Source organism: Zonotrichia leucophrys, chromosome 2 (genome assembly GCF_028769735.1).
Source record: "Zonotrichia leucophrys gambelii isolate GWCS_2022_RI chromosome 2, RI_Zleu_2.0, whole genome shotgun sequence".
NCBI classification, from domain to species: domain Eukaryota; kingdom Metazoa; phylum Chordata; class Aves; order Passeriformes; family Passerellidae; genus Zonotrichia; species Zonotrichia leucophrys.
In genome coordinates, this window is record NC_088171.1 from 100,000,383 (window position 1) to 100,027,470 (window position 27,088).

A 27,088-nucleotide genomic window follows, 5' to 3' on the forward strand; every position below is an offset into this window, starting at 1 on the left:
ATGAGATGTGGAAACAACTTCCATTCTAGGGCCCATCTCCCCAAAGGCAAGAGGGTAAGATGAGCTGAGAGAGATGGTGCAGCATATGGAGAAAAACTCCTTGCATGGAGATGGAACAGGACGTGCTCACTGAGCCAAGTCTCCCAGATCTGCTACCAGCCATGCCTAACAGAAATAACTTTTTAGAAGAGAGGAGTTGCCTGTTACTTCTACCACTGATGCCTGAATCCCAGAAGAGCCAAAGGCCCTGCCTGGAGCACTGCAGCTGCTGCAGGGATCCCGGTGAGTAACCAGGGCACTGGGATAGTCACACCAAGATGAGACCAAAGGAGCCCAAAGCTCTCCCCACTCTGGGATAACTACTTGAGAAGGTAAACAGCCTGGGATGCAGCTGAACTCTCAGGCTGTGAGATCCTTAGGATGCAAGGACATGCAACAATGTTATCCCTGTGACAGTAGGTCCTACACTTCACCTGCAGCTCCTCCCTTCCCTAAGGTTTCCCCTGGAGAGAGCAGCAGACAGAATAAATGATTTGGCAGCAGACAACCCCCAGCAAGATCTCTATCCCAGGAGCCAGAAGAACTCCCCAAGCAGATGGCTGGGTAACACGTGCTCAGCATGCCCACACTTGGAAAATACCAGGCTCAAACACGTGCAGAACAACCTCATGGCTGGTCCAATGACACAGCACAGAACCCTCTCCTCACCAAGGCCAGACTAACTGATCCAATACAGAATTTCTGCCCTCCTGAAATCACTGCATCTACCACAGGAGACATACTACCTTACCTTTCTGAGTCTTTATTTAAGGAAAACTCCCCTTTCCCTGCACTGGGTAGATACCAGCTAACCCTAGGCTTGGTACCCATCAGCTCCACTGATCTTGGGGTGATGGGAAGAGGTGGAGATGAGAACAAAGTGCTGCAGAAGAAAAATATGCCCATGACTACACTCCTCCACCCTGAGACACAGATTTAGGAAATAATGTGCTGGGATCACCCTGACCAATCTGGGGTAACTTATACTGAGGGAAAGTGTGAGTTCTTGCTCCCTACTTGTCCCTGTGCTTACAGACCTTCCTTTGAAAGCTAAAATGCTTCTTCCCCTGTGCTCACATCAGTGAAAATCAGATGAGAACTGACAGCATTTGTATTTATAATAGGGATTTGTACAAGTAGTTATCAGGTGTGTGCAAACAAGGCTAAACCTGAGCAAATGCAATCTACCCATATTTTGATGAGGGCAGTACCTCATTTACCTGCTTCTTACAGACTGTCAATAGCTAGGCCAGCTCAACGTGCTCCTTGTTCAAGAGACTTCAGGCACGAGCTTCCATGCTTAAAAGCAACAAGGAGAGAAAGCTTATGCATGCATTCCCTCTAGTGTATTAATTTTTAACACTGTTGGGCTTTGGAATGAAAATTCTAGCATCTACCAATAACACCAAGCAAGAAAAATCTTAGGGATCCACCTATGTCTTTTGCCGACCCACTGTCATTTTTGGGTTTCACCACAATTTACAGAAATTAACTTTGTGATTAGGTTTTGAAATAGCAGCATCATTTAATAAATCCAGCTGAGTGATTACTTAATTATCTCATGGTGATGATTATTTAACTCAATATTTAGAGCTTAGGAGAGTCCACACGCCTAGGATAATTTGTTATTTCATATTTTACAAAGCTTTAGAGCCTCCAGAATTAAACAGTGTAAGAAGATGACTTTCTGAGAACATTTTTAAATAGTGGAGCATACACTGTCACCCAACTGCCTCAGCTGAGCATCAGCCCCTCAACAGCCAGCAGCAAAGACATTTACCAGAAGAATGATTCTTAACTCAGGAAAAATTAGAGGTAAAAATTTACATTCAGCCAAAACTTTTCCTCAAGCTGTAATAAAGCAAAAGGATCCCTGTGCTTGTTAAAGCTGGGACAGAGTTAATTTCTTTCACAGTAGCAAGTATGGGGCCATGTCCATCTTGGATTTCTGAGCAAAACAGTATTGGTAACCCAGGGGTATTTTCATAATTGCTGAACTGTCCTTACACAGAGTCAGGGCTCACCTCACCCCACCAGCAAGGGGGCTGGGGGGGCACAAGGAGCTGGGAGGGGACACAGCCAGGACAGCTGAGCCCACTGAGCAAAGGGACACGCCAGACCAACATGGCATCATGCTCAGCGCACAGAGCCAGGGGAAGAAGGAAAGGGGGACTCTGGGAGCAAGAGCATTTGTTCTTTGCAAGTCCCTGTCACACAGCATGGAGCACCAATGCCCTGGCAATGGATGGGCACGTGCCTGTCCCTGGGCAGTGGTGAATGAACTCCTTGTTTCGCTCTCCCTATGAAACTGTCCTATCTCAGCCCACGAGTTCTCACTTTTACTCTCCCAGTTCTCTACCCCAGCCTGCTGGGAGCAAGTGGCTGTGTGGTGCTTAGTTGCCAGCTGGGGTTAAACCATGACAATCCCATATAATCCAAACTTTTCTTTTTTTGCTGACTCTTAAGGAGATTTACAGGCTTTCTCCACTATTAAGTTTCTGCAAAATAGAATTCTACCTGAAATAATGTCTTCTGAGAAACAAAAGTCAGTTTTTCACTTTCTAAAATGCATTACAATTATTAAGAAGGTCCCTCTTTTCCCCTTAACATAGATTTTTATTTTATTTTTATACAAAAACGTGCACACACACACACAAATACACACATTTCTTTTGCAAGTGAAATGTTCCAGATAGCAGTGTAGTTTCTGCTTTTGGCCCTAGGTGGTACATTACACCACATTAAAGCACTGGTTTGCTGAAAACGCTCCAGGAAGGCACAAGGGCTCGTTCCTCCCAGTATCTTCCTGGGTCATACAGACCACCACAGCTTTGAAGATAGCAACAAACACAAACAAAACAAACTATTCTGCTGTCCCCAACAGAATGGTGAGTATTCCAGCAGGACTGCTTGTTCCTTTAAAAGCAATTCCTCAAGGACAGGAGAGGTGACGCTGTCTAACACAGCAGTGCACAGTACCAAGCAGAAGTACTAGAGAATTACACAGAGTGCCAAATCTCTCACACATAATCTGCCTCCCTACACTTACTGCAATTATTCCTGTTACTTAATGCTTTAAAACTTTTATTTCCCCATCTTCACAGCACTTCATCACTTTAAGTAATCTTCATTTCATTTCAACTGAAGGGAGTAAGTACTATTATCCTTCCTCCTTTGTTTGGAGATGAAGCAAGTTGCCCAAGGTGACACACTGAGTCAGGTGCCACCCAAAGCCAGTGCTCCTTGCTTCTAGTCCTGCCTGCAGATTTCCTGGACAATCCTGCCCTTATTAAACATATAATGACTTTACTGTGGGAGACTTCAAAGGGCAGCAGCCGAGCTCGCTGTCCCTCTTGGCAGCACTCCCTGAGGAGAGGCAAGCCCATGTCCCTCAAGGAGACAGCAGGAGAATACAGTGCACATCCAGCCCTTGCCAAATGATGACTGATACAAACAAAAAGATTTGGCAAAGCAGGGTGGTCTACAGCACTCACACCCTCTCCTGGCTGTAGACTGGGCTCTCATTCCCAGTGGGATTTTCTTTCCTTTGCACATGTCAGTAAGAAAATGAGAATGAGTGGCGTAGGAACACCAGCAGGAAACAGACAGAGTAATGCCAATGCCAGTAGGAAATAATTTAAAAGACCAGCAGGAAAGACTATCATTTGAAAAAACGGCAAATCCCTGAGCTGTCAATATTATTGACTATTTTCTGTCACCCTCCTGACATTCCCCTTTTATTCTGAAATAGCTGGTGCAGGGCAGAGGGGAATATTTTTTACAGCTGTGCTCCTGGAGCTCAGCATCCAAGACTGGCATTCCCAACACAGGTTTAATGCAAGCTGAGCAGTCTGAGCAGCAATGCTGCCCTTGGTGCTGGGAGGCAGGGGCTGGTCAGGGTGAGCATCCTGTGTGATGGATGCAGGAATTTGCTGCCAGGAGTAGGCCAGAGGCACTACAAGTGTTCAGCAATCATTCAACACCTACTTTATAAAAGAGGACAATGCAAAGACACCAGGATAGGGAAAAGGAATGAAATTAGGAACGTCAAAGTTCATTAGGTACCTCTCTGTAAGTCAGTCAATCTCCTTCCCCTCAATGTCCCCATGGAAATCACTGGTGATGACTTTAAGAGTTAATCATTGGGAAGCAAGATTTATATTTGTTTTGTCCCAGCAAACAGCAGAGTGCCACAGCAGCAGCTCAGCTGCAGCTACCTACATTCCAGCAGGAGACTTTGGCTACAAGCATGAGTGCCCTCCCAATACCAGATCAACAAAGGCACAGCCAGCAACGCTGCAGCAACACAGATCTCCCCTGGGGTATCACACACACACACCCCCCCTGTGCACACATGTGCGCTGCCAGGGCTGCCACATGGCTCTGCCCCAAATTCCCCCAGCACTGCCAGGAGCATCAGCTGCCCGCACACCAGAGGCTCTGCTGTTTCACAGTGAAGCAGCCCCTGGGTAAGCTCCTGGTGCACTCCACGCCCCACGGCTTTTGCATCCCTCTCAGGTGCTCTGCAACCCTTGGCTTGCTCCCAGCTGTGAAGCCCAGTACTGCTGATGGATAAGCCAGCAGCAGGAAACGTTCAATATTTTATCCATTGTGGTACAGACATTGCTCAGCACCTTGCAGGCTCACTCCAGGCTACTGCTCATGCCAGCATGGCTATTGCTCAGCATCTTTCCACCTCTCATAATTAGGACCCCAAAACTCTTATTTCTGCTAATGTAAAAACAGGGCTGGAATGCTTAATGGCCTCACTAGGACAGAGCAGGCAGCAATCCTCAGCACTGCAGCAGAAGAACCCACTGCTCCTGAGCACTCAGCATTTGTCTGGTCTGCTTAAGGCCTTGGCCCAATAACCAAGGTAATAAAATACCAAAGACCAGGGGAAACCCTGGAAGATTATACTCCAGAAGAATGAAAAGAAATATAAATAAAAATTATCAATATGAACAGAAAACTGTATTTACAGAACAGGCGTGTAACAACATCATTTAGCGTGTACTTGTTGAAGAGCAGCCTTTTTTTCCTATGACTGGTCCTTTTTCTGCCCTTTAAACATTACTTCAAATCTTGTTAATATTCTAATTTTTGACTTGGCGTGAAAGTTGAAATTCTCATTATCATCCTCTTTTATTTTTTTTTTTTTAATTTGAGGGCATTTCTTCAGGGTGTTTTTGGGTTTTTCGGTTTGTTTGTTTTTGTATAACCACAAAGAAGTTCAGCCACAAAAAGAAATCCACTAATATCTTTCATTTCAGAAAAAAAATCCACTAAGATCTTTCATTTAATTACTCCTGATGCCTAACCCATGAGTTTTACAGGTGTGAGGCTGGTAATAAAGGCAGCAGGTAATTTAGCTGATCACTCCTATTACACTCTGTAGAAGAACCACAATAAGAGAGATCATTTGTTCAATAGTTGATCTTTATGCAGCCAGAAACCTGTGCAGTTCAGCCACCACTCAGCTGGTGGAAGGCATGATTATCTAGAAACAGGACGGGCTTAAAGAAAAAGAAAACTGAAGATAACAAAAGGACCAAAAAAAAAGAAAAAAATCCCAAAAAACTGAAACAACAACAAATCTAACAAAAACACAAACAAACAAACCCCCCATCTGAACAGGAAAGGCTGAGTTCTACATTTTCATACACCTCTCCTAACTCACTTACATGAAAGGGTGTTCACTTCAGAACTAGTCAACAGTCAAATAATTTGCTTTACCATCTTCTTTAAAGAAAGATGTCTGAATTTCCTCTATTTCCACTCACTATTTCTCTACCAATGAAAGACTTAAGTCACAATAATATTTTCTTCAGGTATTAGTGGTTAACAAACATTTTTATCTGTTTTCAGAGATATAATACATACCATTAAAAAAAAATTCCTTTACAAGAAAATCCACTTGGACAGCATGTGCACACAGAGCAAGGTGTGCCTGGCACAAGAAATGAATTTTACAAGTGTATAACCTGCATCTCACCACTCACACTATCTATTATCCTGTGCAAGCCACTCCACTGTGGACAATGAGAACAGGCTGGTCATTTGCAGTTTCTCACCACAGAGAACTTACTTTAGTTTTCTGACCCTCATTCTCTGCACATTGCTTTTAAGGCTTGTACTGCACAGCCAGTTTCTATCAGAATTTCCTTCTAACACCTGACACAAAAGAAAATTCAAAGTTTTTGACATCTCAACTCAGAGACCTGTAAATCCCCATTCCCCACAAGTATGACCTTCTTCTAAGAAGAGCTGCAGCTTATCAGAAATTCAGATGAGTAATAGTGATGACAAATCTATACCAAAGGCTTTCAGAGGAATCAGTAACTGCTTCTTGCCATCCCCTCATCAATTCCCATGAAGTGCTCACTTGGCTGTGATTATCATTACTTATAATGGTGACATCAAACTGAAACTGAGTCAGTGTTTTAAAAATGATTTAAGATCAGTTCTGGGCACTAAAGCAGCTCCCAAGTCCCTGTTGCCAAATTGCATGCTCTTCTTCACCAGAAGGCAAAGTTTTCTCCCTTGTGCCCAAGAGAAGGCAAAAAATAATCACTGGCTCTGATAACAGACAATAGTAATGAACCATACAAAGGAAATAATGGGTTATTTCATGCATTTGACAGCTTACTACAGTTTAAAAAGATTTGTGAAGATGAAAATGCATTTCATTTATCTCAAACTACTTCATTTTAGGCATCTGTAGCAATTACAGCTAACATTTTTCAGACAGAATTGTGGTTCTTGAATTACAGTGTCCATTTTAAAGCAACATTCAAATTAATCTAGTCAATTTTTCCAATCCTCAAGTCCAAGAGGTGAAGGCTTGACAAGTTCCAGTTTCATCTGTAACCAAATTAGAGCTAACCATTCGTACACTACCCAAGTGCCAGGCAGTGAGGCAGCCTCTCCTTGAGGAGGCAGCTCCTTTCCTCCCCCTGCAGCCTCCAAGGAAAGAGCAATTCACCCCAGCAAAATGGCACAGGTGATGCACTAAGAGAGAGCTTTGGGAACCCTGCATTGTCACACTGTACAGCTGATTTTCAGGAGGGAGCTGCCAATTGCCAGAGAGGCAGCTCCACAGCAGCCCTGTGGCATCTCTGCCTCCCCTGCTGAAATCTAACCATAACAAAAAGGCAAAAGCAAAAAGCCAGCAATTAGTGCTCAGCCAGAGCAGTCCCCAGGCCTCTCACCATTACCTTGGCAGCTCCCTAAGGAGCACAAACAGGGAAGAAACGTAAGACTGGAATGGATAAAAAGGTGAGACTGCGGTGTCAGAACTGGTGTAAACCATTACAATCACACCTCTCGGTTACAATCCGACTTTTTTTTTTTTGACAGCAAAAGGAAGCTGTGAACTCAGCACTGTTACCAGGAGTTCCATGCATCAAAAGGTGACTTCATAAATGGCCCCTTGGCCACCTCTGCCAGCAAAGAGGCCAAGGGCACCTCTCTGGGAAAAGCCCATCAGAAGGAAGGACCTCCCTGTAACACCATGGGACTCTGCATGGCTTGTGGGGGATATCCCAAGGTCAGGGACACACTGTGCTTAACCCTCACAAGGCAGCAGAGCATCCCACCCAGCAAACTCCTGGCTCACAAGGCAAATTAGGTGCTCATTTACTCTTGGGGTCACTAAACACATTCTTAACAAGTTCTGACTGAGATTCCATCTTAAGCCTTTGACCCAGTAACAACACATCTTAAGCACACCAGGTCCTTGGAGAGATCCTTTTCCTATCTCTTCTTGCTGTTCTAGTGAAACAAACACAACATCTTCCTGGGCCCTTACTGGGACAGTGGTTTTGATACAGCAAACAGCCATGGCAGCTTCACAAAACAGTAACAGATAAAACCCCAGGATACCAGACAACATATGGAAAGTCATAACAACATGTATTTCAAATCTTTGCACCCCAGCTCATCTCCATTCATTCCCCTTCCACACTCCCCTCTCAAAGTACAGCAGGAGCAAACACAATGTCCCATCTAAGCTCCAAATGCAAAATGAATATAGGCTACATAAAAGACAGCAGGATCTAAAAATAATTGAAGAGCATGTACCTTAAATTTGCGTTCCAAATTTGTTTTCTACTGACAAATACAACTTTGGCAAAAGACCTAACTACAGGGAGTATTAAAAGTGATATCAGAAGTTTTTCCAGCAGCTTCCTGTAGCAGAGCTCTTTGGGAGGCTTTGCTGCAGGCCCACACAGCCCAAAGAAAGGGCTCACACTCACCGTCTGCAGAGTTTCCTCCTGCCTCCTGCTTTGGCTCTGCCGGTTGATAAAGGAGCGAGTCGAGAGTTTGTAATGGTTCAACAAGCAGATGATCACTACCACCATAACAGTTATAACCACGATTATAATGATGATTTGAACAAACTCCAGTTCAGCTAAAACAAAGGAAAAAAAAAAAGAGGAAAACGTGTCATCAACACACAGAAGGTTAACCATCAAAGCAACAACCTGAAAAGACACTCAATATTTCTCTGAGACTGATCTGGCTTGAGATACTCTTGCTGTCCATTCTGCAAAGTTTTGTGATGAAAACTGTTCTAAAAAGTATGAAAAGTATTTAATTTTTGCCAGAGCAAACTGACCAGCATCAGTGGCTGTAGGTCAAAACTAAGAAGCTTCTTAGTGATCCTTCTATGCAGCCTCCAAAGGAAAAAAACTCTTCAACATTAACACCATAGACGGACCTTTTGGACAAAACAATTTCACTGAACATTAAACCAAAGGAACCTCATACACACACAAACCCCACTCTATTTTAATAGCCACCTGTAGTACCAATAGAGTCCAGAGGGCTTCATAAGCTTCAAAGCCTGAGAGGAATCAGGACACTGATTATTCAGTACACTAACCTTAATTTTTTTATCAAGTCAAGGGCATGAAAGCTATTTAACCAGAGTGGAAAACCTTAAGCCTATTGAATGTACATGCAGTGTCTTTTTCAATTACTACCTTCTCTCCAACGAGTGTAATGCTAACTTTTCCAGGCCTTTCCCGGTCAGAGCTCAAAAAGAGCTCTGGTACTCTAAAACAAGAGATGTTCCACCATGGATAAAAATGAAACCAGAGCCCTGGTTGTTGCAAGAGATACAATTACAATGAACTCCGTCAGAACCCATCATCTTATCTGAAGCCCTGCCTATACCACAAATATTAAGTATATTTAGAAATGAGTCACTCCTGCACCCTTTTGGCTACACTGGAGCAGCAAGGATGAGCAATGAAAGGGGAAAAATTGCCCTTTGCAGCTACCTAGTTGATGATATTTCTATGGAAACTGCATTGCTCACAGGGGATGCTCATCTTGAAAGACAACTCCAGTTAATGGGAGGAGGTCTTTGGTTGCTAGGCTGGTAGAAAAAGCAAAGAAGCAGCTCAAGTTGCTCAGTTTCAGTACTTTCCAAAAAGGGCACTACTTTTTGGATGCAAAAACATGAACTTTGGGGAACTGATACTAAATATCTGTTTTAAGAAGTTAACGAGTAAAGAGACATGCCACATGAAAATGGAAAATGAAAGAACAAGTATCAGCAAACAAGCCCCTTTTGCCCCCATCTTTAATTTGCAGCCACGCTCAGCTTTCTGTGTGACAGCAGAACACTTGTGCCGACACAACACAACTGTGAAGCTGAGCTACAAAAAACCCAAGATGAACCTGCAGTGCACCTAAAGGAAACCCAAGGCTGTTCCATTATTCTAAGATCTCTTGCAAACAAACATCAGACTCCAGGAGCTGTGAGCGTGCTGGTGTCCAGCGGGGGCTGGTGCCAAGCTCCAGCTGTCTGTCACCAGCCACGGCAGGCACAGCCACAGCACCAAGTGCTGAGGGTCTGCAATCCTCTCCTGGATTGCAGACCCTAACTAAGCCTACTTAAGGCTAAGGAAAGAGTAAAGGGCAAAAATATGTCTATCAGTTTATCACTCTTCGCTGTTAAGTGCTTCCCACTCATCATTAAGACCACCAGGGTTTTCAAAGAATTTGGTTAGTCAGTGCTTGGTGCTCTGCTTTTGCTATCAACCCCACACACAGGGCAGCGATCTTTCTTTTTCCCCTCTCTTGCGTCACTGGAAGCTCACAATGTCAGCACCAGAAGATCAAAAAGGCGGAAGAACAGAATTAATTAAAAAATAAACCCACCCAAACCACAGTTAAGTTAAAAGTCTTGGTTTTTCTTGGCTCAGAAACACAGAACACAGACTTCACACAGCTGACAACTTCTGCAATTCACATTCTGTGGCTACTGAAGTATTAAAGGGTTTCTTTTTCTTTATACAAACTTTTTTTGGGTTCATGTCACACTTTAGACTGGAAAATGGGAGACTGTTGCTAAAGGGCAACATGCAAAACAACCAATGTTTATTTGGGCTTTCCTAGAATGCACAGATCACTAGAATGACATGTTACTTCTCTATCTGCCAAGGACACAGTCTTCTAAATTTATCAAGACCCCTGCATTTCAGTGGCAAGGGACAGTACCTCTCCTTTAGAGATGAGTGATTTGGTCTGTGAGCACTTCCCATAGGAGGGAACAATTTAAAAATGCTTGATTAAAATATGGCCATACAATAAAGAAAATAAAAACCACAGCACACAGCTGTGAGCACATGGGGTTTCCCACATTCAGTTTGCATTGTAAACACCAAACTGCAACAGAACACCTTACTGATGTTCAAGAGGATTTCCTCAATGGAAAGCATGGGGAAAAACGATAATTTTAAATCGCTTCTTCCTCCTGAGTGACATTCCTGCTGCTCATTAGGTTATCAGCGCTAAAAAGCAAAGGCAGCCTGCAGCAGCAGCAGTCTGTATTTGCTGGCACGGATCGAGGCCATTTAAATAGTTCCTAGCGGCTGCTGACAGGCGCTGGGTCACCGCGGCCCCCATCGCGTCCCCTGCCCGACACCTGCCAGGCGCGCAGGGCCACCGCCTTCCCGACAGGCATCTCCTCCTCCCCACTTTTCCCGTAAACTGACCGGGAAAGAAACCGGGCAAAGCTTCAGGAAGAGAAATGCTTTGGTTTTACGACCCTGAGCCTATGACACTCACACACATCGGTTTCTTAACGCGCAAGAAACTGTATTTCTAATAAAAATTCTCCAGCGGAAAAAAACCTAAAACCAAACACAACGTTTCAGGGTAAACGCCCAACACGGAGAAAGCAACACGCTGAATCAAATTACCTTCTCAGAAGAGCTCGAAAAGGGAGACACAATTTACAGCCCTAGCAGCGACCACACCAGACCGGCACCCCGAGCGAGCCTCCCCCCGCACACGGATCCCGCAGCTCCGCCGGGGAGCGCTCCCGGGCTCTGCGGTGCCCCGGGCCGCATCCCGCGGCCGCTGCCCCTGCGGACCTCGGCACCGGTACCTCTTTCCAACAACAGGTCTTTTAACCGCGCATCCTTCACCGCTGTCCTGTTAAGCCGCTCACTGGACATGCTCGCCTGCGCCGGGCGGGGGGCTCAAGCCGCTCCGCCAGCCCCCGCGGCGGGCACCGCATCCCCGGCAGCCCCGGGCTCCATCCAGCGAGGGGGCACGGTCAGGGGGGCTGCCAGGGAGCCTCCCGCCCGCGCCTCTCCCGGCGCTCGGAGCGCCGCTGCCGCCCCGCAGCCGCCGCTGCCGCCGGAGCGGGCGGGCACGGCCGGCACCGGCCGCTCCCGCCCCGCCGTGCCCCGGCCGCGCGTGTGCGCGCACGCACGGACACCAGGGTCCCGCCGGGCTCCGCGCCCGGGGCGAAACGAGTTCGAGAAAAAAAAAAAAAAAAACAAAAAAAAATCGAAAATCCCAAACCACAACAACAACAAAACGAAAAAAAAATATTAAAAAACAGTCGACCGGCGAGAACAAAAAGAACGGAAAGGCGCTGCCCCGCTGGTGGGCGAGCCCCGCGGGGAGGCGCGGAGCGCAGACAGGGAGGGAAGGAGGGATGCAGGAAGGTCCGTACCTGACCCGCGCCGCTGCCGCTCTTTAAGCCCGGCCCGGCGCGGCGCGCTCGGGGCGCCCCGGCTCCGCCGCCTGCCCGGCCCGCCCGCGCCTGCGCCGCGCCCGCGCCGCCCCCGCGCACGTGCCCGCGCCCCGCCCCGCCCCGCCCGCCGAGACGGGACCGCGCTGGGCCGGACGCGCTCCCGGCCCTGGGCCCTTCAAAGGGCGCCGGCAGCCAAAGCTCGGGCCCAGCGGCACACCGACAGCCAGACGGATCCTGGGATCATCCCAGCTACGCGGCCTCCTCTTCCTTATCCCAAGTTTCACGGGCAGTCGTGTGTGTCTCCGCGTGTGCGTAAAATACTAGGGAGTCGCAGCCCGGCGCTATACCATAAAACCATAACCATCAGAAGGAACGATGCCTGTAACCTCAAGTTAAAAAAAAAAAAAATCTAAAGAAAGAGGGGAAAGAAGAACACCGGGCTTCAGCCGCATGTGTGTTTCTTTGGCAGAACTCCCAGCTCCAGCAGTGAGTGCTGCCTTCCTCTGAAGCCCTGTGCCTGCCAGTGAACCCTTGTGCCTGCCCCTAAAGTCCTCTGCCTGCCACTGAACCCCTGTGCCTGTCCCTGAAGCCCTGTGCCCATCCCTCAACCTCTCTGGCCCCCCAATCCCCTATGTCTGCCTCAACCTTTCTGGCTCCCTTCTGGCTGAGGAACGCTGCCAGGTGGGTTCCTCGTCCCGCTCCCCACCTGTACTCGCACTCAGCACCACGATGGAGGCCGGCAGCAGGGACTCAGGGCTGTCCCTGCTGCCACTGTGCAAAGGAGCAGCACAGTCCCACAGTGTCTCTGACATGTTAGGAAGCACTGTCAGCACCGTGTCCCTCAATTCCCAGAATATTCCTTCCATCCTGGCGTCAGCATCATGGCCAAGACTCCTCCCATTCCTAGTTACTTCTCTGGATTATGGTGGCATCCCCAAAACACTGAATGAGACCAGTGTCAAGAAAAGTGAGCTGACCCTCTGGGCCACACTTGGCCAGGGCCTTGGAGCTCCTGAGAGCAGAGGAGATGGCTGCAGCACTGGGGAGGCTCCAAGCCCCTCTCCAGCAGGCTGTGGATAGCTCAGCTCAGCTCAGCTCAGCTCAGAGCAGCACTGCTCTCCCCCACAAACAGCACAGGCCCCCAGGACATGCTGGCAGACCATAGAGGCAGACCCAGTGTTGCCCATGCCTCTCATGTTTGTAAATCCCAGGCACCAGCCTCAAATATAAAGATGCCCTAACTCAAAGTCAAAGAGCAAAAGCCAAGAGGGGAAAGAGGCAGAGAGGAGTGGGCCTGCTTGCAGTCACCTAGCTAGCACTATGAAGAGCCAGGGGCTTAAAAATATTAGGGAGACATATCCTGCTATATATATCCACAGCACACAGCAGGGCCCCTCTCCTGGTTACAGGCTATCCCTACTGTCTGGATTTATTAAACTGTTGTTGACGTTTAGCTTGATACTGAAGGTCTAAGGCCTCAATCCAAACACAACAGTCAAGCTGGGGGACAGTGATTGTGGACTGTAAATAAATATCCTTTGAGAGTTCCTAGAAGAGCAGAATGAGTTTAAATTATGTGTCAATAGAATGCTTTTGTACAAGTGGAGTATTAACCAAGTACGGCACTGTTACCAGCAGAGATAAGTAATTCAGTACAGATAGCAGATGTGAAGCGCCTTCAAAATTACAATCTGATTGTCCTTAAACTACTTTGAAGACAATTAATTCAATAGATCAGACTTCTGAGCATGGCTGTTGTGTGAGCATACCCACTCAATGTGTACAGAGCTGCTGCTGAGGCCAATTACCTTCCTGTTGCAAACTCTTTGTTTTCAAGGACGTTGTAAGATAAAGTTTCTGACCAAAGACTGACCTACATACATCATTCCCCAACCTCATGTTTAAAATGAGAAGCTGGTTTCAGATGAGTGCAGTTTAAAGACTACAAAGAAAGCAGAAAACAAACCAAATTAATATATTGGCACTAATGCTTGTCCTTTACTCATACAATTGAACTGTAGATGTTTAGAGTCTTCAGTTTCTGACGAGCATTAACCCATGACATAAAATAATTGCTTTGGCAAGATGGGGGATTCAGCACACAGACTGGTAACTAACACACTTTACTCACTCTCTTGCCCAATACCCACCAACTATTATTGTACAAGTGCAGGCACAATGACTGCAAAATGGTTACAGACTTCTGTGATAAGCATCCTCAAGAACGTCCTCAGAACAATATTTGGCTCATCACCTGTTTATTAAGAATTTATCACAAACTTTTTAATGTGAATCAAGCCCTGTGCCAGAGAGCCCATATAAGCTTCTCTGTCAACAAGAATGGGGGAGCAGCTTCCTGCTAAAATTCCAAGTAGCAGGTTCCACCATGACCTCTGAGCAGGACGGCTGCTCTGGCGTCAGGGTAGAAGTTCCTTAAGCAGGTTCTGGCACAGAGTCATAATGCTTCTCCACAGGCCATTACAAGTCTAGCATATTAATGATAAAACCAAGGGCTAGTTCAGCTTGGTAACAGGTGAAATTTTATGAAGGACATGTTCACTGATCTGTCTCCTCAGATCATTACTGAGAAAACTAAAGACTCATTTTGGAACCCACAAGAACAAAACCTGAATTTTTTATTTTACTGCTAGTAAAGATGTTAATCTCAAGTGTAAAGAAACAGTCATGCTTTGGTGACCAAAACTGCACAGATACTGTTTTCTCAATATGACTTTTGCATTTCTGCTACTTCTCCCTTTTTTTCTCTGATCCTCTAAAGACATTAATGACCGTGGGCAGGTTCTTGTCCAGTTGTGATACTTTGAAGAATAAGAGAAAACCCGCAGTCTTCAAAGTGGACAATAAGGGGGTGTTTCCTCCTGCCTGCAGCCAGCCCCTTGGGGAGCCTGGACAGTGGGTGTGTGTGTAGAGGCGCTTCCCCCTCCCTGCACTGCCAAGCGACTTCAAGGCTTCAAGCAACTGCAGATGCACCCACTGAATGCCCCATGCCCCCACCTCTCAAACTGCCTCCACCTGGGGGAAATGTTCACCTTTCTGATTAAATCTAGATTTTGTCAGAAAAAGACGGAGGAACAGCACCGACCGAGGGAAAGAAAAAGTGCTTTTCTCATAGGCAGTGAACTCCAGTAACCGATTTGCCAGTAGCATGTATCCAGATGTATTATGTTGTGTTTAATGTGATTAGGTGCAGGGAACAAGCAGATGGGAGCACTGTGGAGAGATTAGCAACACAGCCCAAAAGAAGTAAAGTTGGTGGAGGGAAGAAGACAGTATTTAAGGACTCTAAATTAACTCCCTGTTAAAGCTGTTCTTTACTCTGCAGTAATAAGAAGGATTAGGAAATTCAGGCAGTCCTTCACATGCATAGTTAGTTGCACAGCCTGAGTGATCCCTGTGCTGGCCACGCATGCAGTGGTTTGTTTTCCTCTGCTGGAAGGAGGGTTCAGTCAGGGACACTGAATTATAACATGCTGATTTAAAAGTAATCACCGTTTCAGACCTGACTAGCACTGGCTCTGTTTACACTGGCGAGTGAGAAAATCTACTTATGAATTATCCCCACTGCAGTTCTATTAGTCCTCACATGTTGGCTCGACATAGGCAATTTACAGTCGTCTGTTCCAGCAGGGTTAAATGGTACAGTGAGCATAACGCCCTGGCCCTGCTTACCCTGCAGATCACACTGCTGCTAACTTGGATGCTCCCCTGCCACTGCTGCAAAACAGGTACAGAATTTCCTGGTGCTGATGCTTGAGGAATGAGAAGCTCTGGGCAGGGAAAGGCAGCTGTAAATATGAGGAAGATAATCAACCCGGACCATTCAGACCAGGAAAACATCTCCAAGGGGACAAAGCCACCGGGTGTCTGAGAACCAAAATTTCCCACCATTAGGGTGAATATTGTGATACAGTGGCTTCCATGTGTTTTAGTCATTGGCTGCTTCAATCCTCCATTTAGTTCTGTCAAAAATTAGTGAACAAAATCAGCTGTGCTGAAAATATTGCACCTCATTCCACCCTTAGTTTTGATCACATTCCACAGCTTTTGTCACATTTTGAGCTCAAATCGACTAAGTGTAAAAATGAGCTATTTAAGTAAGAGAAAAGACAAGAAAGGATATTGTTTGTTTGGGGTTTTAAAATTCTGTTATTATTTAGAGCTCTCCCAGCAGTACTTGCAGTTAGTACCTGGAACTGGATTCTGTGGAGTCTCTGGTTGCAGCATGACTACCCTGCCTAAGCTCCCTGTGGTTTCCAGGCAATTCCCAGCGAGTACAGGAAAGAATCATCCCTCATTATTAATATTTTTTTTCTGTTCAAACAGGAGCTAGAAGAAATGCACTAAGCACCACATTAAAAAGCTGAGAGATCACATCATGCATTATCCTGCCATAGGAATGGATGAAAGTTAAATGAGGGACAGAATTAGCATGGATGCTAGAATTAAGCATATGCAAAAATCCACCTCCAACACAAAACTGAAAGCCCTGTTGTAGAAGTATAGGTTGCTAAATAAGTTATTAGTGGTATTTTAGATACACAAAGAACGTTCATTCTTTCACTAAAGAACATACTTCAGTTACAGAGAGTCTCCTGCCAGGTGGATTATTCGCTCCATAAATCTCAATTGCCAGCAAACTCCCTGGCAGCCAGGAAAAGAAAACAAGGGGTACTCAACTGCAGGTTAACAGACTATCAAATATTTTAGTACTTTCTGACTAAGGTGTATGCAAAGACTTCAAAAAGCTGGACAGTGCAGAAACATCACAAGGAAACCCAGCAACCCTGGTCTAAAAAAAAATATAATCTCAGGGCAAGACAGAACAGAGATAAGAAGGGAAAGCAGAACCAGGATTACAATACAGTACTAAAAATACAAGTAGAATGTGAAGAGCTGTATTTTATTTCTGACATGAATATAATCAGCTGGTTTAGAGATACAAAGCTCTCCTTCACTGATGGTGCTGTCTTGCACCTGAAAGTAAAGGATGAAGAGAGAACCTGAAAAAAGTATCTGAAGACATATGGGGAACAAAGGAAATAACAGAATGCAAAATTTGAGGTCGGGGTGACATAAAAATAATGCTTTTAAAGAACTACAATGCCATTATAAGCTAGTGTTAACATTTAAAAGTGAGCAAAGGAAAGACTTCAATACTGGTAAATGAATCTACATGCAAAACAAAGGAATTTGTTTTCTTTCATCCTGCAGTTTTCTTATCATTTGTCTTGAAGCATTTACATACATGCTGTCTGGATGTGTAATCATAAGGGAAATTAACCCTGGATAACCCCATGCTGCAGCACGTTTACAGAAATTGCTCTAGAGAAAACAACTCTAGGAATAAAATGAGGGATGTTCAAACCATCGGAAATCAAGTGAGTCACAGACACGATAGGTCTGAAGGATGGGAAAAATCTCTTTATGAGAACATGCCATTAAACATTACAATCAAGCATAAAATTGCTCTGCCACAGTATTTTGTTTTATTTGCATTGTTAAATTTCTTCTCCTAACAATAATGGATAGTTTATAGCACTAATGATTTATACAAAAGGAGCTCCGTAAATGCATCCCAAATGGGGCCTTCTTTCTTAAGAACCACAGGCTCAGTTTCCTTCAGCTTGATGGCAGATCGGTGACTCACACAGATTTCACATCTGCCTCAGGATACAATGGTGCAGCTTCTAACGAGGTTTCACGATGGATTAAGCTCCTATGGTGCAACAGAGGTGTAAAAACTTATGCCAGTTTAGAAAAGCACACTGCATTTCCACGAATTGCCATGGTGGTGCAAGAGCTACAGAGGCTCTGCCATTAACAACTGTTATCAGATTGCTAAATTCATTACTTCTGGCTTCTGCAAGCCCACTTAAAATAAAATACATGGCTGGCATACAATTTGTGTATGTCCATGCACAGAAACACAACTTTTCCCCAATAAATCAATGTAATTGATCACATTGTGTACAAGTATTTACATGTATCTGCAAAACACAGTCACCTCATTTGCAGCGCACCCTCAGAAGAGGTGAGGATTGAGATTTTTGGTGGACAAAATGATTTGGATTTGCTCTTGTTTATACTCTCTTTATGATATAGCACAGGAATCTATTCCCAATCCACAGCGTTCCAAAACAGTAAAGTCAGGCTCCTTCAAATCAGAAATCAGAAGAGTGACAGAAAACATCCCTGTGGGATCCACCCAGATCTTATCTTTCCAGAGTGTCCTTGACCTTTATGTCAAAATTAAGGTATTCATTCATGCTTGATTCCAGCATCTGAAGCATTAAGAAAATAATTTAACTCAAGGCAAAATCTTGAGAAAGGACAACACTGGGAACAAGAATCAGAATCTAGTCAGGATCTCTCAGGCCAGCAAGAATGAGAACAACTGCAGATAAGAAGTGCTCAGGTCATGGGGAAGTATCAGGAAGTTTGTAATGCACGTCTTTTCTGACTAATGGCCTAAGTGAGTGTGTGGACAATAATCTTCAAGCAGAGATGTGAGGAGGAAATAGGAGAAGTCCACAGAGAATGTCAGTTGTCAGATGCTTCCTGCAGTTTTTCCATAACCACTTATCGGGAGCCAGTTTTAACGCATCATCACAGGCATTCCTCAGCAAGCAGCAGCGTTTCTGTCACTTCCTTCAGACTGGAAAAGGAGTAAGACTTCCCAAAAATACATCTTCTAGAAAAGAGGAAATTAAGCGAGCAAGCTCAGCACTCAATGGGAATGGGATACCTCACTGCTACTTGTGAAAAGCAGACCTCTGAGTAAACCACCAGCGAAACGACAACCACACTGCAGAAGCTACCAGGATATTTTTACCACAGCAGAATATGTTATCTTTTCATTTTGTAGAAAGGCAATAAAAATTCATAAGATTCGTGCTCTGCATTTAAAGAGAAAAACTTGGTAATACAGCATTCAGACCACATGGTTTTTAACATTACCATGAATGGTCTAAGTTCTTCAGTCTTCTGACATGTTCAGAAGGGATGGTGTTTACATTGACTTGTTCATAGTACATCATATCACATTTTAATGATTCAGTTCACTCTGACAAAAGGAAACATCTGCCATAATTTTTTCTTTCGTGAACTTTATCACAATTAAAAATCTGACGTTTCACCAGCCTGTGTGCCAACTGAGAAGAACGCCAAGTTCGGCACTTCCCGATACATACAAATGAGTGCGGCATGAACAGCTAGTACCAACAGCACCAAGCCATCACTGACTTGTCATCTCTCACCACAAAAGAGAAGAAAGATCACAGTTTGTGGGCAATAGTTTTATAATCTTGATCTGGTTTCCATATGACAGAGTGCAAGAGAGAGAAAGCAAAAAAAAAAAAAAGATAAAAAGAACGTTTTGCAGCTCTGTGTGATGACAACATAAGATTTCTATGTCTTGCCCTATTGCAGCCAGAAAAATATTAAAACAGCATGTCAAAACTGGCATCGCTTCTAAAAATGATTTCCAAACATTGCTTGATGGACAGCACCCTAGCAACTCGATACAAAGCTGAAATCTGCATGTATTTTACATAAAATGAGACCAATCCCACCCAAGGCAATGACAGAATTCTCGTTTTCAACAGAATTAATGTTATCTTCAAACTCAAGCCACTTCTGAGACACTACACGTGACAGCAAGGCAGCTTGACCGTTTACCATGAGTACCCTGTGTAAGGGCAAGCTAACTTCTGTATTTTTAGGCAGTTTAAACTACACTGTCATTTCAGGATGGAAGCTAAGAGCCAGGAGCAAAACCAGCAGCCATGCAGTGCTAGCTCTAGTAGAGTAGCAGAGTCCCACTCTACTGTGACGTTACTGAGCCCAGGCAGTCGGAGGGATGGATGTCTCTGAACAGAATCCAGGACAGAGCTGGCGTCTCAGTGATGGTTGAGAGGTGTTTTCTAACACTGCTGCTCCACCCATTTGTTCCCTGTAGCCCTAACATAATATTGGATCAGGTAAGATACAATTAAACTTCAAGTGTCTCATAGGAGGACTTGAGGTATCAAGAAAGGAAAAATGACCCTGTATGCAGAATATACAAGACTGCATACAAAGTATGGCATAGATGCTTAGGGAGATGCATAACCTTCTGTCTGTGAGATCAGACTGAGACTGAGTTTCTCCCCTTAACTCTGTCACAGACCTGTTAGTGACCTAAGGCAAGTCCTTTCAGCTCTTCCTGCCTGTCCTCTCTTCTCTCTCTTGGTACCACAGCAGCACCTACACAGCACTTCCACAGAGCACAGCCTCACTCACCTCAGCCTTCACACGCTGTCCACTGCCAGTGCCATTTGTCATTTGGGCTGCCAAGCCGCTTTTGAAGATGACATGTGAGCATCAAAATCACAAAGATGCAGTTTCAAAATCTGCCCAGTGGTAAGTGAACAGGTGCCTTTTCCCAGTTAGCAAAAGGCTGGTCCCAAGGGACCGCAATGGTATTTTCCTGTGTGTGACAGCAAAAAAACCCAAAATTTGCTTGAAATCTTACCAGATGCACTGGGAAATGATAGCTAATGCATCTTACAGTTGGTTGGCTGGTATTTTTGGATGGGAGGCTGCATTGCAAACTACTTCATCCTGTATTCCCACTCTGTACAACTGCACATCCGACATTGTACTGACTCACCGATAGCATTTTTGTGCAGCCCACTAAAGAGATAACACTACACCCCATTTGGGTGGGGCAAGGCTTTCTGGGCAAACTGACTTGTTGGAGAGGAAGTTTTGAGAGTAAGATACTTGTTTTCAGGGTCACAGATAAACCGTGATCTCCTGTGAGTGCATTCAGAGCAGGAAAAACACATCCTCTCCCTCTCACTTCTCCATGTTACCCCATTGGGGGAGCAAAATGATGGATGCTTCACATTTGGTGCAGCCCTAATTTTTAATATAAAATGTGTTTTTTCATTAGGATTAAGGTAAAGGGTTAAAAGCAGATGAATCCAAGTTTTTATGCAGCCTTCAGGGAGAGGGCTAAGCTTTGTGCCCAGCCTAGGAGGGGAGGGGATGCTGTCCACACAGCACACCTTCCAGCCTGCCTCCAGGCAAACCCAGGGCAGACAAAGCCTTCTGGAGAAGCAAAGGGCAGAGAGATCTCTCCATCATCCTTTCCACTCTGGGATCAGGGGTCTCTGCCACACTTCTGATCCGCTGAGTTTTAAGTCAAAGCTGCAGAGAATCGGCCTGAGCCAGGCAAGCGTTTTACAGCGCTGCTCTGTGATCCCCTGCCACCGGCGCCGCTTCACGCGTTCGTGCAGCGACTCCAGAAACAGCCTTGACTGCTCACCCATTAACTGAGAGGTGCGAGTCAGGTTTGCACTGCTGGGAGACAGGCTATTTTTACCATACTTAGGATGTGCTGTCACAACGTTAAATCCCAGTTGCAGATTTACCAAAAGCGCTAAGGGGATTTGTCCGGGATTTCAGGATGCCGGCATCCTGATCTGCATAGCAGCTCAGACCAGGCTTTTTGCCATTCATAAGTCCCAGACAAATGACTCGTGAGAGCGTGCAGCTTGCCAGCACGGCGCATACCCAGCGAGCACGCGGGGTCTGGGATGTGTCTGACACTGGAGGCATGTGCTGGCCACCTGCACTCGGCATCCCAGCCTCCCCCACAGACTTCACCAACACCTGGCTGCGTCTGTGCGCCCTCTCCTCTGTGCACCATGCCTGGGCACACCACACCACGAGGACCACACATGTGGCACAGGCCTGGCCACACAGCCCCTGCCCTCAGGCAGGGCAGTATTTACACCCCGTACATCCCACGCCATTCCTGCTTTCTCTAGTCTCAACCAAGTGCAGCACAAACTTGCAGTTGCTTCCCTTATAAAGTTTACACCTTGCAGCAAGAGCTTCCCAGGCACTTCTGCCCTCAGGGATCCAATCCCCTGGCTGTGGTGGGTACTCAAAAGGGTCTCCTGGGAGAGATCATTGATGGCTCATGAGTCTTGGATAAAGTCATGGATAAAGTCTAAATTGCTGTCTGACACTCAGGATGGTGAGGCTGAGGTGCTGCCAATACCTTACCTGCCGTATTTCCTGCCTTGAAAGCTGCATGTCATCATATTAGCACGGTTTTGCTAAGTGAATTAGAAAAGGCACACCCTTTCCAGGGTTTATCCTGGATTTTTTTTAGACACACCAAATACGTTGCTGTTAATGCATCTGGTCTCTGGTTTACACACCTAACGCAGGAAGAAGGGAATTGCTCAATCCATAGTTGTGCATATAAGAAGCATGAATCTGTATACAACCCAAACTGGCTCTCAGCTTCAATCTATCCTTTTTTGGGCAGAAACAGCTTAGACATTTTGAATTTAAAAAGACTCTGGTAATTTTTTCCTTATTTCCTCTCATATTTCTTGCTCTGAAAGCTCAGTCTACGACTTTTTGTTCATTGTAAGTGCCTTACCAAAAGCCAACTTAAACCTGAACACCTCTAAAAATTTTCAGGAAGGTGGTTTTTCTGTTTGGCTTTGGGGTTTGGGTTTTTTGTGTTTTTGCTTTTGAGGTTTGGGGAATGGGAGGGGGTGGGGGGGAAGGGAGGGTTTAAGAGTCTTTGAGTTAAGAGTTTTGGTTCCCAGTATTAGAGGTAAGAGTTGTGGTTCCCAGTGTTAAATCACATAATTTTGAGTGTCTGGTCTTCTGCTAAAAAACAAAATAAATTTGCTCTTTTTTTTTAGCACAGTGAATTTTTGTAACCTAAAGAACTGAGTCCCAGTTTCCAAAATGTTCGTATTTTATCTTTTCTGCTAGATTCCGCTGTTTCTTCAGTTAATACTTTAACATCCTGCCTGAAACTGAAGCAGTTTTAGGTTCTGCATTGCCTACACATTTTGTCATTTCTAACACGACAGTTCTGTAACCTGTTTGTTTTCTCAGTGCGTCTTTGAGCATTGCTTGTACTTCACAGTGCAGATGTCTAATGCAGATCAAGGCGGGCGCTGCAGCATATTCTGTTCCAAAAGACATCCCCACCTCCTCATTTGTTTTGCAACATGGCTATCAAAGCACTAAATAAATAACATAATAGTTAGCATATACCCATTGTCTTACATATTCTGCATGGTTTATAAATGTTAACTAATTTCTTTACTCTTTTGGAATGGATACAGAGATGATCTCTTTATATAAATTGTGGATACAAAACAAGTTAATAGCTAAACAAAATAATCAGATCAAAGCCCTCTCTCAAATTTCTGAGGCCAAAATAAATCCCATTTATAAGGAAGAACACGCACGCAAAAAAAATTGTAGACCACCTCTTGCAAACAAATGAAATGCAGGCTAAAGTTTGATTGCAGCTTTTTCTCGGTGAGCCTCCAGCCCAAATCTGAAACCTGAGTTTTCTCCCTTAAAGCTCACACCCAGAGGCATGGCTCACTGGTCAATGCAATCCTCAGGGTTTCCCATCTTGAACAATTTATTTTCAGGAACAAAGACTGGAAGAGATCCAAACCCCTCGTGTGGATTGGCAGCAGCTCAGGATGCTGTCTAGGTGTGTCTGGCTTGCCCAACTAACAACTCTTTCCAGTTCGTCCATGCAGAGCACACTTGTGTTTCACCATACTTCAGAAAGCCACCCATAAACGTCTATTCCCTCTTTTCTAAAAAGGACAGCAGTTTCTCCCACTAGATCCCCAGCTTTTTGGGCTGTCAGACACTTTGGGGTTTAGCTGGTGGCTTAGAATTCAACAGCGAATGTACGGTTTAGAATTTACAGCTGGGAAAACAATTTCCCAAAATATCTGTATGAATGCAATGCAGAAATATGCCACATTGTAACAGTGAGTATTCTTTCTCAAAATGGAAGTGTTAAATTTAAAGCACAGCCCTATGCCTCAGATGAGCCAAGAAACTTCTGAAATGAGTAGCAGGCCTTGCTCAGCACCCTGTGTGCAAAGCAGCCTCTTCCTTCCTGCGCCTCTTGCCCCTCCAGGTAGCCCTGGCACAGCAAAGCAAAGTTTCTCAGCTGTGCTGTTAAGCCAAACTCCCCTCAACATTGTTATCAGGAGAGTGTTTCCCAGCTGTTACCACCAAACTGTTAAATCCTGAAATGGGTCCATCTGAAGGTTATTTGTATCATAGAATCATTTAGGCTGGAAAAGACCTTTAAGATTATTGATTCCAAACACAGTCCAATTTTTAATGTGCAGAAACACATAGGGAAACAAACACTAATATTAATCTGTTCAAACAGCAAGAAGTCCCCCTCCCCCATGCACGAAGCTGCAAAAATTAAATCCATAAGGACATTTATAAAGCATATCTTATTTCGGGGAGAAAACAAAAGTGACTGACACAGTTATTTGTCAGCGCCGGTAAATAAATTTGCACGGCTTACAATGTTTACCCTGGAGTACAGCTGAAAGATCCATTCGTGCTGCATTAGAAACCTGCCTCAATGACAAACTTCAGCTCCCCGCTCCAGCAAAGCTGATGTATTGACTAGACAGGTAGATATTAGGTGCTCCGACTGTCTGGATGCTATGGAAATCATGCCGCATGCATCTGACCGTTGTCAGCGGCAGAAGACAAGCGCTGGCCTCATTCTTATTCCAGCCAGGAAAAAGGCCTCGTCTGCATTAGCCTTTTTACTGAAAGGCTGCCATATTTGTCAGTTCAGACGCATGTAAGATAAGCTCTTTCCCCGTTATCTAATATTTCACCAGGCAGTGGAAACGAAGGATAAGCAGATCCTAATAGTCTATGTGGGCAGGGATCTTGAATGCTGTCAAGCTCAGCGCAAGGCCTGGATGCCCTAGACAAGGGGAAGTTTACAGCAGGAGTTAATCACTTCATTTTGAAGAAAAACTCACAGGGATTTGGGGAAATGGCTAGGACTTAACCTGGCTACGCAGCAAGCGAGGAGACGAGTGTAAAACCCTTAGTGCAGCATTATACTCAGGGCCTCTCCCCTCTTGTAATGTAGGTACTGCTTGGCTGGAATTCCAGCTCAGTCAAAAGGGATAAAGAAGGCAGCTGGAAAACCGCTGCTTTTTCCTAAGCAGCTGGACAAAACAGGACAGGCAGGCAGAAGCAAACTAAAAAAGAAAATCTGCATTCTTGAAATGTCCTGGGCTGATCAGTCCCTTGTACAGCAGCTAGCAGAGATGCCAAAAGTACTGCTGCAGTCTGATTTACCTATACTTGTACACTCCAAAACTGCCCAAATTGCATGCAGAGTTGGTAACAACCTGGCAAAGGGATCAGAAAGGCTCTTGCTCAGTTGCAGGACTCCCTGGCAAGCACATATCTTAACAGGCTTTTCTGCTGCATAATGTGAACACAACAGTGCTAAGTGAATTCCGAATCAAATTAAGATAGCCTGTTTTAGAGCTCACAGAGTAAGTCTGGTTTAACAGTATGTCTTCTTAAGAGATACACCATTTCAAACAGTAGTGACTATACAGTCACACTGCTCCCTTTTAATGCACCAACATCTTTGGTACAGCCCCAAGTGTAAGCTTTACATGTTGTTCTGGTTCACCCTGAATAGCCAAGCTCTGCCCAAACAATTTGTTGGGGTTTTTTTCCATCTGGCAGAAGTAGAGCTTTTGGGCATAACTGTTCAGAGGTGCCCTGCCAAAATGTATGTGACAGCCTTTAAGGGAAGGGTTATAACACATGTGGGATGTATCCAGCATCCCTCTGCTGCCAGTTCCCAATCCACTGCCCACTCTTTAAACCACCACCTCAGTGACACTTAGGTGAGCTGTGTCCTGTGCATGGACTCCTAACGTCAACGCTGCACTTAATACCTCATGTGGTCACCAATAATAATTTTGACCCTCCCTGGAGTCAGCACCGCTTTGGCTGCCGGCAGCAGCAGTCCCAGGATAGCTGCTGTCACCACGTGTGCCTGCACGTGACAGCAGCTCTGCCGTGTCGCCCACCTGCTCCCACTGTGGGATGATGGGGACTACACAAAGTCACAAGAAACCTATTCCCAGGGAGTCAAGTGCTCCTTGGCGTCAGCACTCGCCGTCCTCACGGAGTAGGCCAACTGGGGGAAGACGCATGTGGCATGTGAGCCTGCAAGGAAAACAAAGCCTAGCCTGCGTCTAATTTTAGGCTTGGCAGCCCTAAGGATGTTCTGGGCTGTCTTTATCTTTGGCTTTTCCAACTCCTCTTCCTTTAAGGTCATACCCTTAAAAGCTGTAGTGCTGCCTCTTTCCCCGGGTCTCTTTCCTTCCCCACACCAGCCCAGTCGGAAGATACAGCAGCTTGAAAGCCCTGACCCCCTGGAAAGCTTTCCTTTCAGCGAGCTGGCAGGACAGCCATCCAGGAAAAACCTTCCAGCCTGCCGGCTCAGCTGGGATAAAGAAGGGACGATCCCTCATGCTTTATTTCATCACCAGCTGGCTGCAAGGCTTTCTGAACCGCCCTTGTCCTCGGGTCAGTCCAGAGCTTCTCTGCCTTTTTTTCTCGCGAACCTTGCAGTGTACTTTTTCCTTTTTTTCAATCATGTACATTAAGTACGTCATTTAAGGTGAATGAACCCCAGTTTCATGTTAATGGGAAAGGAATGGGAAGGTACCAGGAGCTGATGCCACATGTCCGAGCTCTATTTCCCTTTATATACTCCCTCAAACCCCTGTCCAACAGGATTCAGATTCACCCATTCCTTACACAAGAGCAAGATGCCATAGGCTAGCTCTGCAGAAATTGCCAGGAGGTACAGGCAGGATAACTTCCAGCATCCTCCTGCTCTAAGCAAGCCACAATCTCCCTGCTGCAGCATGCTGAGGGAGGAAAGTGATGCTGGACCACCACCCTCACATGGGAAAGCTGCTCATTCTTCAGGTCCCTCAGCCCAAGACTGATCCCATCATCTAGGGCCAGCTCCAAATGCCAGCTGCAAGGAGCATGTACACAGCTGCCAAGCCTGCACTCACAGTCAGTCCCAACATCCAGCAAAGCAGTGCTCCATTTTCAGGGAGTCTAGAAATGCAAAACACAGAAAAAGGCTAAGGTGGTTTTCCGAAATATTTTGTT

The 27,088-nt window shown here is 45.4% G+C and overlaps 1 protein-coding gene across 9 annotated transcripts in view; it reads right to left on the reverse strand.

Moving 5' to 3' along the window:
* LDLRAD4 (low density lipoprotein receptor class A domain containing 4) overlaps positions 1 to 27,088 on the reverse strand; it is a 298,763-nt gene that overhangs the window by 13,491 nt on the left and 258,184 nt on the right. For 6 of the 9 annotated variants that reach the window (XM_064705794.1, XM_064705799.1, XM_064705793.1 and 3 more), the window contains one exon: positions 8,298 to 8,452. In XM_064705794.1, coding sequence (XP_064561864.1) covers positions 8,298 to 8,452 — 155 coding nt within the window. Of the gene's footprint in view, positions 1 to 8,297; positions 8,453 to 11,443; positions 11,692 to 12,019; positions 12,094 to 27,088 lie in introns of those variants that run through there. The other 3 variants (XM_064705802.1, XM_064705801.1, XM_064705800.1) reach the window with 2 other exon arrangements.